Genomic DNA, 12,969 nt, shown 5'->3' on the forward strand with positions numbered 1-12,969 from the left:
CACAAGCATTTATATAGAGCGAAATAAACATTTCCTCATTTAAAAGGTGTTTTGCGTCTACTATAGGAATTTGCACGTGGCGCAGCTTCGATGGAGGCTTGTAAAGATCGTTCGCAATCACTTTAATTAAATAAACGATTCCGCATCAAGATCGAGCGTGATTAAAGAGCAGAAGCAAAATAGCACAGTCAGTGTAGCGTGTGCCAGCTACCGTACAAGACGTGCGCGTCCAAAACCGAAACCAGAAGTAGTTAATCCCATCCACTTGGTGCGCTACCGTCAGTTGGGCCGCTGGGCTCTATGGGAGTGTCCACCCTTGATGAATATATTTCTCTATGCGTGCACTCTCAACATGAATATGTACGCTAACGACCATGCTTCTACCGACGGTAAACAAAGAGGAACATGTTCGCCCACCAACACGGCTTTCTTTTCCTTTGCTGGCAACATCAACGGTAACTATAACCCTTGACTTCTGCTGTGTGGGTACACATTCGTTTCGTCATGGACGTATGCTTACATGCGGAAGTGATTGCTGAGTGCACCATCTGCTTGAGACATGGAAATGAATGTGCCGTCCAACGTTACTCTTACACTCCTCTTCTTTTCTATTTGCTGTCCAGGCTTTCAACCTATCAAACAGCCCGCTTCGCCTGCATTCTGGAACTGTGTTGGCATCTAGGGCAGCGCTTCAGGCATGCTCCGTCCTCGCAACATAGAGCACTGTACTTTTCCAGAGTGTGGCGATGACTCCATCAACTGGAATGTGTTCAATTTCGGCCCAAACCTAACGTCATCTCAGAAGTATTTTACGTCTCAACACCACAAAGGCGTTCATTGGGCATTTGCCACAAGGTAAACACCTGCCCATTCATCAACGACTATCCGGACATCAACGCAGCATGGACACCGACTCTTGACGGGTCCAAAAAAAGACCACAACCTCACCATTACCTGGCAGCGTGAGCTAAGGATGAAAGCGGGGCCCCGTCCACAGCTACCAAACAATGACGGTGACCTGTGGTTCGCATTTAATTAGACGTTTGCCAGGAGGCAAACCACCACCCATCCATCACCACCTATTCAGAGGTCAATGCACCGCGCACGCCGACTATAGAGTGATCCACAAAAGGCCACCAACCCCATAATTTTGTGACAGCCTGAACTAAGGGTGAAAGGGAGGCCCCATGCAATGTTACCAAACAACAATGACAACTCGGGATTCGCAGGTTGCGATCCTGCCGCATATCCATACCATTGAGCTGCGGAGGCGGAGTTACCGCGAAGTGTTGCGAGCATGGGCGTGGTATCCCAACGGAGTCGACGAGTGTGATTTGCTGCTGGACAGTCTTCAGATTCCCTAGTCTACTCGCCTAGGCAAGACGACGGTGCTGTAAGCGAAGACTTTTCTAGCAGTGTAAAGAGTTTCCAGATGTGATCACGGACGTTTAACTTGCTCCTGCAAGGAGTGGGCTTCGATACTGGAGGCGTTTAACTAAGCGAATAGACCCTTCTTGCTTCATTTTCTACAACCTGACGTAGCAGGCAATGGGCTTGGTGGATTCCTTGCCCTAACGCCACCCTAAGCCGCAGCAAGTCCAATATCCAAGCATTGCTGGTGCAATCACCGAGGGAACTTGGCTCGTCGTGTTTCTGCTTTTCGACTCGCTAAAATTACAACTGAAATGTTACTGCGTGGTATCACACGTTGCTCGTTTAGCCCTTGGTTGTCCCCAGTAGTTGTCGTGAGAAAGAAGGACGGCACTACGCCTTTTTGAGTAGCCTATCACCACCTAAAGAGCACTGCCCAATTGGATGCATACCCTCTTCCCCGCCTCGACGACGCCTTAGCGGTCAGATATATTACCATACTCCCCCTCCCTTCCGGCTATTGGCAGGTCGGGCTCGACAAGAATGACGCGGAAAAGATTGCTTTTATCACACAGGATGGCCTCTACCATTATAACCTCGTGCTTTTGGGCTCTCTAATGCACCTGCAACATTCACACGACTAAGAGACTGAGTCCATGAACACTTGAAGTGATCGATGGCGTTGCTGTATTTGGATGACGTCATCAATTACGCTACCTCGTTTTGCGAACAGCAACGACGTTTGGAGATCGTCTTCGGTGCTCTAGGTGATGGTGGGCTCCGCATAAAGCCTTCAAGGTATTTCTCCGGCTATTCAGGAATTACCTACGTGGGTCATGCCGTGAGTGCCCACGGCATCAACCCTGACCATTCGAAGGTACAAGCTTCAGCAAGGATAGCGCCTCCAACATCAGCCAAACAAGTTGAACGTTTTTCGGCTTCGCTTCATACTTGCGCAGTTTCGTCCCTGGCTTCGCTGTTCGCGATGCGCCCCTGATCGAACCTCAGATGAAAAATCAGGAGTGGCATTCGTGCCCCGACCAGGAATCAACCCTCCAGAACATTAAGGTGTCCCTTTCGACTCCACCGACACTCGCACACTATCGAGAGGGCACCCCTAGCATCCTCCATACTAACTCTGGTGCTCTTACCTTTGGGAAGGTTCTTCTACAATGCGACTCCGGAGGGAACAAGAAGCCCTTTGCCTATGCCAATCGCCGCCTCAGGGAACCGGAGAGTCGGTACCACGCTTCAGAACTTGAGTGCCTCGCGGCAGTCTGGGCCATTGAGAAGTTTCGACGTTACGTCTACGGTAAGGATTTTACTATTGCTACTGACGAGGTTGCACTGTGCTAGCTCCAAAAAAAGACCTAAATGCCAGACTTGCCTGGTGGGCCCTCAAACTTCAGGACTATAGCTTCCCGGTCGTTCAACGAGGTGGTTCTTCTCACCAAGATGCCGACTACGTTTCAAGAAAACCTGTCGTTACCAAATACTCTCGCCGGCATTTGCAGTACTCGATCTCCGAACTGCACAATCAAGATACCGAAATGTGCGATATAGTCCAGCGCCTCTATAGTGGTACCGGTACACCTAAGCGCCGTCTCGAGAGACCACTGATCGCCTTATACTGTTCGAGATGGCACCCTTTATCATCGAGGTACAGGAAGTGAATCACACCTACTTGTGGTGCTTGTCTCCATGCGACCATTCATGCTTTTCTTGTGTCACAACGACCCCTCTGCTAGCCAGCTGGGTCAGCAGAGGACTCTCGCTCGCGTTAAGGAACCGTCGCAAACGCACTTCCCCTGCTCATGCCAACCAAGTGAAGCTTTACGTCCCTCATGAACCCTGTACTGAACTCCTGTCCTACTCTGGTGCCAAATGGAGGGGAGAGGGGGCGGAGAATCTAACGGTACCGAAGAACACCATAAGTGAAAGAAAACGAAGGGCAAGCAGAAATATGGAGTATTAGCGGGCGAGGGGGTAGTTTTTTTTTTTTTTTTAGAACGGCTGAGATTCGAGTGTGAAGTGTATGCTTGGAACCTGCTCAGGGTGCCGGACTGTCATTACAATATTGTTTTTACAGGAATGATCATGCTTTGCTCAAGTGCTCTCTACTATGACATGCAATTGTTCATGATTCAATGTTATTACCTTTCTATGATCACCAGTGCACCTTGATAACTAGCTACTTATCAAGCAATGATTCGTACATAAATGCAGGTGTGCCGCAATGTAAAGCCAGCTCACCATCCCATCTCTTGTAGAGAAAGATGCGACAGCACCAAATGACCTGTTGAGCGAAAAGCCGACGTCTGTAGTAGCGGAACTGCTCCTAAATTCCCATTGGCTGCGATGCCACATCGCGACCGAGCCTCGATGCAGCGTAGCGGGTGAATAGAAACTCTTGCTGCCTCGGTACCGCACCGGGTTTTGCGGGAGGGGAGAGGGCATAGCCGCGACGCCACGTCAGCTACGCGGCTCGACGGAGCAGAGGCGGCAACGCGATAATGCGGGGCGAGACGGGTTCTCGTCGGCAATGAAATTACGCGACGCCCACGTACGGTTGCCGCCGTATCGCTCTCGGAAGCCGGCGCGCGATTCGTATCTCTCTGTCTCACCCCACTGGGCTAAACTGCTGCTCGCACCTGTCAGCATTAATGGCTCCTGCTGCTTCATGGGTCTTTCGTCGCGCACGACGCCCATGCCGTGAAGCTTCGGCCCCGCTGGCTGCTGCTGCTCCTGCAGCCTCTTTTATGTATGTATGTATGTATGTATGTATGTATGTATGTATGTATGTATGTATGTATGTATGTATGTATGTATGTATGTATGTATGTATGTATGTATGTATGTATGTGTGTATGTAGGTGCGTATATGTATGTATGTATGTATGTATGTATGTATGTACGTATGATGTTTTATGTATGATGCCTTTTTTTATGTAGGCCCGAAAGTAGCTATCTTTTACTGTCACCTTAGTTGGCTGAAGCTTCCGCACGCACATGCGAAGACTTGTTAAGCAAGCCCACCGTCAACGACACTACACCATACAGGGGTAGCCTACTGCCTGGAGGCTAGAAGACAGACTCGGGAAGATTTTCAACCTTCAGCGGCGACACTTTCCTCAGCCCGTCTACGAGGTCAAGCCCAAGGATGCTTCTTTTGTTCAGCTTGACCTCGTATGGCAACGGGGCGAGTTCTGGCAAGTGTTACCAGTTCAATGAATTACTCGTATTGCATCAACGTGTTTCCTTGCAAATGTGAAAAACTCGATGTTTCAACTCACGTGTATAAAAGACGGCTTGATGTTCATATCCATTATTTCACTCTTGCAAGCAAAAAAAGTATCTGTAGTTTCTCTTCCAGCTTTCGCCAAGTCTCTAGGGTCTGTAAAGAAATAATGTCAACACCACACATCATTTACCAGCAAACTCGCATAGAGGAACGAGCAAGTATTCGGTTGCCTTGAGCAGGAACAATGCAGCAGTCTCATTTCCTTAAATTTCTCAAATCTACTTCCTCAGTAATATATGCGGTGGTTCTCCTACTATATCATTAGGACGACAAGAATAATTAGAGAATTCTGTGAGAGGACGTCATCCTGCAGTGCACATAAAAATGAATGATGTTGGTAATATATAAAATAATAAAATCGATTAGACAGACAGACAGACAGAAAGAAAGAAAGAAATAACGAAAGACAGACAGACAGACAGACAGACAGACAGACAGACAGACAGACAGACAGACAGACAGACAGACAGACAGACAGACAGACAGACAGACAGATAGATAGATAGATAGAGAGATAGATAGATAGATAGATAGATAGATAGATAGATAGATAGATAGATAGATAGATAGATAGATAGATAGATAGATAGATAGATAGATAGATAGATAGATAGATAGATAGATAGATAGATAGATAGATAGATAGATAGATAGATAGATAGATAGATAGATAGATAGAGATCGCAAGGAACAAGAGCATGACCACGGTCCCAGCTAATAGTGCACTGAAAGCACACCACGGACTAGATCACCACAGGCAAGACGTCACAAGGCCAACGTTATCGCACATCTCTCCGTCAATTCACTACTTATACCTCCCGCAGCTAGGACAAACATGTTTAGTACTGCTGCTTTTTATAGAGCTCGAAAATTTCGTGCGAAAGCGCATTCGAAACAAACTGCGTGATTTTTACCCCGGCACAGCGCCATATACGAACCTTGTAAAATTGTCAAACGTGCGTTTATAGTAACGATAAACTTCGCCTTTTATCACGGGACCATCCACTTTGTCCTGCAACTGGCGGGTATGACAACGTTTAGTTCTCCAAAGACATGAACTACATTTCACGTTATATGCGACTACGCATTTCCACGACCGTCCATCTATTCCTGACACGCAGCTAGTTCTCACCTAATAACCATTGGATAGCTCAGCGCCGCGCGGTATACAGGTTGTCCCAGCTAACTTTAGCCAGAGTTTACAAATATTCGAATGCCACGTAACTCGACAGAAGCAAGGTAATTTTATTTTCCGTCACTTGGAGGTACTCAAGTTATTTGTGTTCATTCCGCATAACTAGATAATTATTCCTAATTATTTAATAATTTTCTCAAATATTTTAATTTGATTAAAAGTGTCAATGAGTACATTGTAGAGCGACATGAAAAACTCCCGAAACAGCTTTCTGTTGTTCAATGCGTGCTACATGTAAGTGTTCTCCCGAGCGTGAAAGTAGCCCGCGAATACACGCAAAGTGCCTTGAGTGTCCAGTCGCGCGGCCGTTTGGCGTGCACTAGCGGGCTTCTTTGAAGCTCGGAAAAGCACTTTTATGCTGAGCACGAGGTCGCGGGATCGAATCCCGGCCACGGCGGCCGCATTTCGATGGGGGCGAAATGCGAAAACACCCGTGTACTTAGATTTAGGTGCACGTTAAAGAACCCCAAGTGGTCAAAATTACCGGAGTCCTCCACTACGGCGTGCCTCATAATCAGAAAGTGGTTTTGGCACGTAAAACCCAATAAAAAAAAAGCACTTTTATGTAGCACGTATTCAGCAACAAAAAGCTTTACCGGGAGTTTTTCATGCCGCTCTAGAATTTCCTTATTGGAAATTTTCATCTAATTATATTATTTGATAAGTTGATCAATGAAATAAGTAAGACTAATTACCTAATTCGGCATAAGTGACGGCAAACAGCGTTACTTTGGCGCTGTCTAGCTACGTCGCATTCGCATATCTTTAAGCTATGGCTGAAGTTAGCTGGGATCGCCTGTATAAGCGAAGCCCACTGATCGCTTACTGATTGCCTGCTCTACAGGATACTATACTGTGATCCTAATACCCGCCGCTATGACTTAGCGGCTGTGGTGTTGCAATGCTAAGGAGGTCGCAAAATTGAATCGCGGCTGCGGCGGCCGAATCTTGATGCGGGCCAAATGTGAAAGCGCCCTTGTCCTGTGCAATGAGGGAACGTTAGAGATCTCCTGGTGCTAAAAAATTAATACGAGTCCTCCCACTATGGAGCGCCTCATAGTCAAATCGGCGTTTCGGCCCGAAAAACTCCAGAATTCAATTCAATGATCCTACTAGTGATGTCTAAGCAATTGAAGATACTACAAAACGTCTGATAAAACATAAGCGATAATGCTGCAGACTCACGTTATATTAGATATAAATTATGAAATTTTACGTGCCAAAACCACGATCTGATTATGAGACTCGCCGCTGCCCGGGACTCATGAAATTTGGACCACCTGGGGTTCTTTAACGTGCACCTAATCTAAGTACACAGGTGCTTTCGCATTTCGCCCTCATCGAAATGCGGCCTTCTCTTACGGGTTCGATCCCTCGACGTCGTTGTTAGTAGCCCAACAGCATATCCACTAAGCAGTCACGGGGGGTGGGGCCTCAGGTGCATCACTTAATCGATTGCATGACCAGTGGTATTTGCTGCCAAAATTCAATAAATAACTGTCCAGGTCACCCCATTGTTTCGGGCATTGGCCCTGCCAAGGAGCAAATTTCGCATTACGCTGTTACCATAACCAGCCGTATTCCATATACTTTGTTCTTCTCCAAGGTGGCAAGTTGGGCTAGTTAATATGGTTTCTTTGGCATATGATGGCATGAAACAGAAAACACAGTACGAGCGCTGACTTCCAAATGCAACTTTAGCGCCAAAACCATCTAAATATACATAATTTTCAGAGCGTGCGCAGATTTGATCTGTAGGAAAAGGACAAGAATATCAACACACTTTTAAGCACTCAAGTTCCTTATAATGCAAGAAAATCGAAGGCTGCCCACTCCTAGGCGTGGTCTCCACATTTTTTTCCTTTCGTAGCTCACGCATGCGCACAAGCATCTGACAATGGTTGCGCAGCTTCAGCGTGTCTGCGCCGTTGCCAAAACGGACATACGCGGGCCCAAAGCCTGCTGGCCTACAGTTAGAGCGCACTGAGAAGAGAGTGCTGAGTTGACGCCTTCGCGAAATCAAAAAGCGCTCCGTCACCCCGCTGCTGCACGCCATGTTCAACGCACCGAACTATGCACAGGGGGCCAATGCTCGGCGTTTCTGGAGGCGTCAGCATGACGTATCCGACTTCGTCGGCGGCTTCCTGGCACGCTAGCAGCACCAGACTATAAACTGCCCCTGAAATATTCGTAACGGCAACACGCCGTCATGTCGAAAGACAGCTGTCGACGTCGAAAATCAACTGTACGTGCTGCGTCTCGCGTATCAGTGGCGCATCTTAGTAGCACCGGCCGACTTTTCTCAGATATTGTCACATTGTATGGTAATGAAGAGCACGGAAGTGAACACTGACTCACATAACTAACAGTTCATTGGGCGAACGTGCGCCCAGCAAAATAAGTAACACTCAGGCGTAAAGACCGCGGCAAGCAAAGTAGGCCATCGTTCAAAATCTGATCTGCGGGTCAAGCGCATCGACTTTTATACACGACTCGTCTAAGATTCCAGCGTACTCGCTGGTGCCCGCGTACATTCCAGCAAATACTACACAATTGAGGTCGCGCTTAAAATCAGATTGCACAAGGTTTGGTGACAACAGACAACGGACAGAACTATCGATAACGTTCGGGAAACTTCCGACACGTGCAGGCCTATCCTGTGCCGAGTGATTACGTTTATCTTTTCTTAGCCGGTGAAGCTTGTTCACCGGAGCAAAATAAAGAAGTACAGGGGTGCGATCGGAGATGGTTGTTCGGCGCGTTCGTTCGGGTAAGGCCGATCCAGACGATGGACCAAGTCTGCGGGCCGATCGGTCACGTGATGCGACGTCACGGCCCGCCGCGGTCCGGTCCGGCGCAGAGCACATCCACACGGCGGACCGCCATAGCAGACGGCGGAGCAGACCAACCAGCTACACTCTTGGCCAGAGTGTTATCATTGTTATCATTACGGCTCCAGTCCCACAAAGCCGCGAACTGCTGAACAAGGGGTACAAAATAAAAAAAACCTCCTCGTCACTCCAAGAGGACACGGTGTTTAAAAAATATATCTGCTGCATGCACGTGTAGGCGGAACGGCGTACATGAAACGACTGGCTTGACTGGCTTTTTCTGAGCCGAAAACTGGATTGTATTTGGCTTAAGACACTCTGTTGCCGGACAACACTCGTTGGCTACGCCAATATCGCTGCGGTTTGCATGCGGTCCGCCGCCAAACCTGAAGCGGCAAAAGCCTCGGCGATTTGTTTGACCGCGAGGGCCGCGGTCCTGCGCGGGCCAACAGCGGTACGCACGAACTGGTGACGTCCTATCACGTGATGCGCGGACCGCGGTCCAAAAGAGCAATTTGGTCCGTCGTGTGGATCAGCCTTTAAGGCCGATCCACACGACGGACCAAGTCCGCAGGCCACTCGGTCATGTGATGCGACGTCACGGCCCGCCGCGGTCCGGTCCGGCGCAGAGCACATCCACACGGCGGACCGCCATAGCAGACGGCAGAGCAGACCAACCAGCTACACTCTATGCCAGAGTGTTATCATTGTTATCATTCCGGCTCGAGTCCCACACAGCCGGGAACTGCTCAACGAGAGATACAAAATAAAAAACCTCCTCGTCACTCCAAGAGGACACGGTGTTTAAAAAATATATCTGCTGCACGCACGTGTAGGCGGAACGGCGGACATGAAACGATTGCCTTGACTGGCTTTTGCTGAGCTGAAAACTAGATTGGATTTGGCTGAAGACCCTCTGTTGCCGGACAACATTCGTTGGCTACGCCAAACTCGCTGCGGTTTGCCTGCGGTCCGCCGCCAAAACTGAAGCGCGAAAAGCCTCTGTGATTTGTTGGACCGCGAGGGCCGCGGTCTTGCGCGGGCCAACGACAGTACACACGAACTGGTGACGTCCTATCACGTGATGCGCGGACCGCGGTCCAAAAGAGCAATTTGGTCCGTCGTGTGGATCGGCCTTTACCGGCGCGCGCGATGGGCCTACTCCGTGCCGACGTCGCCAGCCGCGGGGCGCGGCCACGTTTTTGGTGACGTCAAAATGACGACAGGCTCCTGTCAATCATCCTCCCACCGAGCATTTCGTCTGCTAGGCGCCGAACCAAACGGGAGCTGGAAAGTTTGGAGCGATCATACGGCTTCGCATGGCGCGTCTAGTGCGCGTCTAGCCGGCGGCTGCGGCATGGCACGTTTGGATCCAATCCATAGTTTATTTCAAAAAAATGGCGCTTCCGCTGGGAACTTAGGCTGTTGCGCTGGCGTTTCTAGAGGAAGGAGGAGAGCGGATGGTGGTGCGAAACGCGTTTGAAGAAATGGCAGAAAGTGAATTCCGGCGTCGTTTTTGTTTGTCGAAACAAATAATTTGTTGGTTGTACAGCGGACTCGACCCCATCATCGGTGCCAGCGAGCCACTGGAATGTTGTCGCTGCTTCGTGAAAAGTGCGCCACTCTTCCCGTCGTTTCTTTTTCTTTCTTCTTCTCACTGTGCGTGACACCACCTAGGGACGACGCAAAGCAACCAATAGTTATAAATTGCAGTAGTCACACGTACTACTATTCGAAAACGTGTTTGGGCTTGAGAAGACAAAAATACATTTTTTTTTAGATAAAGATTTCATTCATTTGGAAGATGAGAAACATTTCGTTTTGTAGTATACTGTCTGCAAGTCGACGACAAACGACGGAAGTAGACTTCTGGGGAGGTCACCGCTTCCTGATTGGCTGCTCTCTCCGCCCCGTTGACACAAATTTTGCATACTGCCACTTAGTGACGTTGCAGCAACCGAACAGAACGAGTATCGAACAAAGATCTCCAATGGCGGCCCAGGTGTCGTAATTCATTTTTCTTGTTGGACACGTGTCCAGACACTTAGGGGAAATAAATATCAAGCTATAGTCTACATCGAAAATTCAAGCAGAAAGCGCGAAAAGCGAACGAGCACAGTATAAATGACAGGCCTAGTACGGCCTATCACTCTGTTTTCATTACGAACTTAAACCAACTGGCCCGATTTGCTGCATTACTACGCATTTCGCCCGCCGTGGTGGAATAGTGGCTACGCCGTTGCGCAACTATGCACAAGCCCGTGGTATCAAATGCTGGCCGCGGCGTCCACATTTCTATGGAGGAAAACTGCAAGAGAAGGCTCGTGCACCTTTCACTGGGTGCATGTCGAAGACACCCAGCAACCAAAATTTATCCCGAGTTTTCATTACGACATGTCTCACAATCAGACCCTGGCTTTGGTGGGTAAAAGGGAAGAATTTCAGTTTAACTATGCGTAGGCCATGAACGTCGATTAGTGCAGTGCAAGAAGGAGAAACTCGGGTGTAAACAGACATGCAGCCTTGCCGACAGGCCACGCACCCCAATGTGCGCTCAGCCAGTAAAGAAGGAAAACAATGAACTGTGCTGTAAAATGATAAGGGAGCGTCTTACTCAGCTTAGAATCGCAGGGATCCATAGGCGTTGCCCAAATTATCGAAAGCGGCAGTAGTACCTCCATCAGTAGAATTTTCATTACCGCAGGCATACTTGCGCGAGGAATCAGACGATGGAACGTGGGCGCCTTTTTGAAATGACGTCCGAGCTTCCTAGTGCTACAGCCTGTTTCAGATAACAGAATGGTATTCCCGCATAGCTTTATAGAGTTCAACTGGAAAGTGCGAAGTTCTACTTTCATAGAGAGTGAGGGGAATAAAACTAACAAGCCTCATCGGTCTTCACTGGCTTCCTCGTTGCGAGCATATTTGCTGCTGTAACATGTCTCGTAAGGCGGCGTTGACGATCAATCATTTGTGTTTGTACATCGCACTGAGTGCTGCACTGCGAGTGTAGGATGGCACATCTGTTTTTTCTTGATTTACCCCTTTATTAATGTTATTGTCAAGGACGAACTGGCTACAATAATTCCACCATCAATCTGGCCCTTTGTTTTGGAGCGTATGCGCCTGCAACTAAGAAGCGGCGTGCTGGACCATGTGGCAGGCGGTGATGGATGGTCTGTACCATAGCCACTCCGGTTTCCGACAACGCGCCCGTGTACAGGACACGTATTTCGCGCCAGCTTCACTTCCTTTAGGAGCAAGGTTTCAGACTTAACTGAACCAAATTAACGACTTAAAATACGGAAAGCAGCGTAGCATCTCCCGCTAAGCTAAGCCTTCCGGGATTTTTTTCAAATATTGTAGGCAGATGTAACATATTGCTAATGTAAGGCAGGAAATCGGGCTAGTTGTAATTTACAGAAAGACGTAAGCCAAACAATATAGTGTAAGAAGTTATACAAAGGTCTAATCTTTTAGCCGAAATGTCGTTAATTTTCTGTCGTCTTTTCATCTCTGCAACACTTTTTATGCAAAACATGTATTTTTGCTAGACTTTTTGCTAGATTAAAATGCCTTTGGGTTTATTCCAGGTGATCTAACTCGATTAAGACATGTTTTATCCGCTGTGGTGGTGTAGTGGCTTTACTAAGCAAGCGTTGCTAGCAAGCGTTGCTCTGCTAAGCAAGAGGATGCGGGACCGAAACCCGGCCACGGCGGCCACATTTCGATGGGGGCAGAATGCAAAAAAAAAAAAAAACATCCGTGTATCGTGCATTGGGTATACGTTAAAGAACCCCGGTGGCCTAAATTAATCCGCTATTCCCCATTACGGCGTGCCTCATAATCCTATGACATGGTTTTGGCAGATTTCGTGGTTTTGTCATGGTTTCACCACTCAGGAGTAATATTGGAAGACAAATATTTTAGTCGTAGCTCCTTCTCCGCTATGAAATCTATATAGTATCTTCCTGGCTTAGTAGGGCTCACTCTTGGCATCACTTCTTGGGCTCGTAAGCCCGCAGAGCGGATATAGAAGCTAAAGAAACACTGAACCGTGATTCGTGGGTAGCGTGCTTTCTGGTGGATTTCTGCATTTGCTTGCGAAATAAAACTCTCATCCCCCGTAGGAAAACGCGACACTTCGTACATGCATTTTGCGCCGTAGTAGCTCAAACTTGACGTCATATGTTACGTGACGTCACAGCGTGACATAATGGGTTGCATTGTATTTCTAAGAATAATCAATTTTCTTTAAGTGCGTACGGAAA

General features: G+C 48.1%; 1 protein-coding gene across 2 annotated transcripts in view; it reads right to left on the reverse strand.

Annotated features, from left to right (window-relative positions):
* The window catches only part of LOC126535307 (uncharacterized), a 136,035-nt gene extending 124,531 nt beyond the window's left edge, over positions 1 to 11,504 (reverse strand). For both annotated transcript variants that reach the window (XM_055073108.1, XM_050182201.2), the window contains exons 1-2: positions 11,313 to 11,504; positions 4,665 to 4,765 (exon numbers count right to left, since the gene is read on the reverse strand). In XM_055073108.1, the coding sequence (XP_054929083.1) occupies positions 4,665 to 4,765; positions 11,313 to 11,406 (195 nt within the window). In that variant the 5' untranslated portion in view covers positions 11,407 to 11,504. The remainder of the gene's footprint in view (positions 1 to 4,664; positions 4,766 to 11,312) is intronic.
* Positions 11,505 to 12,969: the final 1,465 nt, after the last annotated feature.

This window comes from Dermacentor andersoni, chromosome 7 (genome assembly GCF_023375885.2).
Source record: "Dermacentor andersoni chromosome 7, qqDerAnde1_hic_scaffold, whole genome shotgun sequence".
Classification (NCBI taxonomy): Eukaryota; Metazoa; Arthropoda; class Arachnida; order Ixodida; family Ixodidae; genus Dermacentor; species Dermacentor andersoni.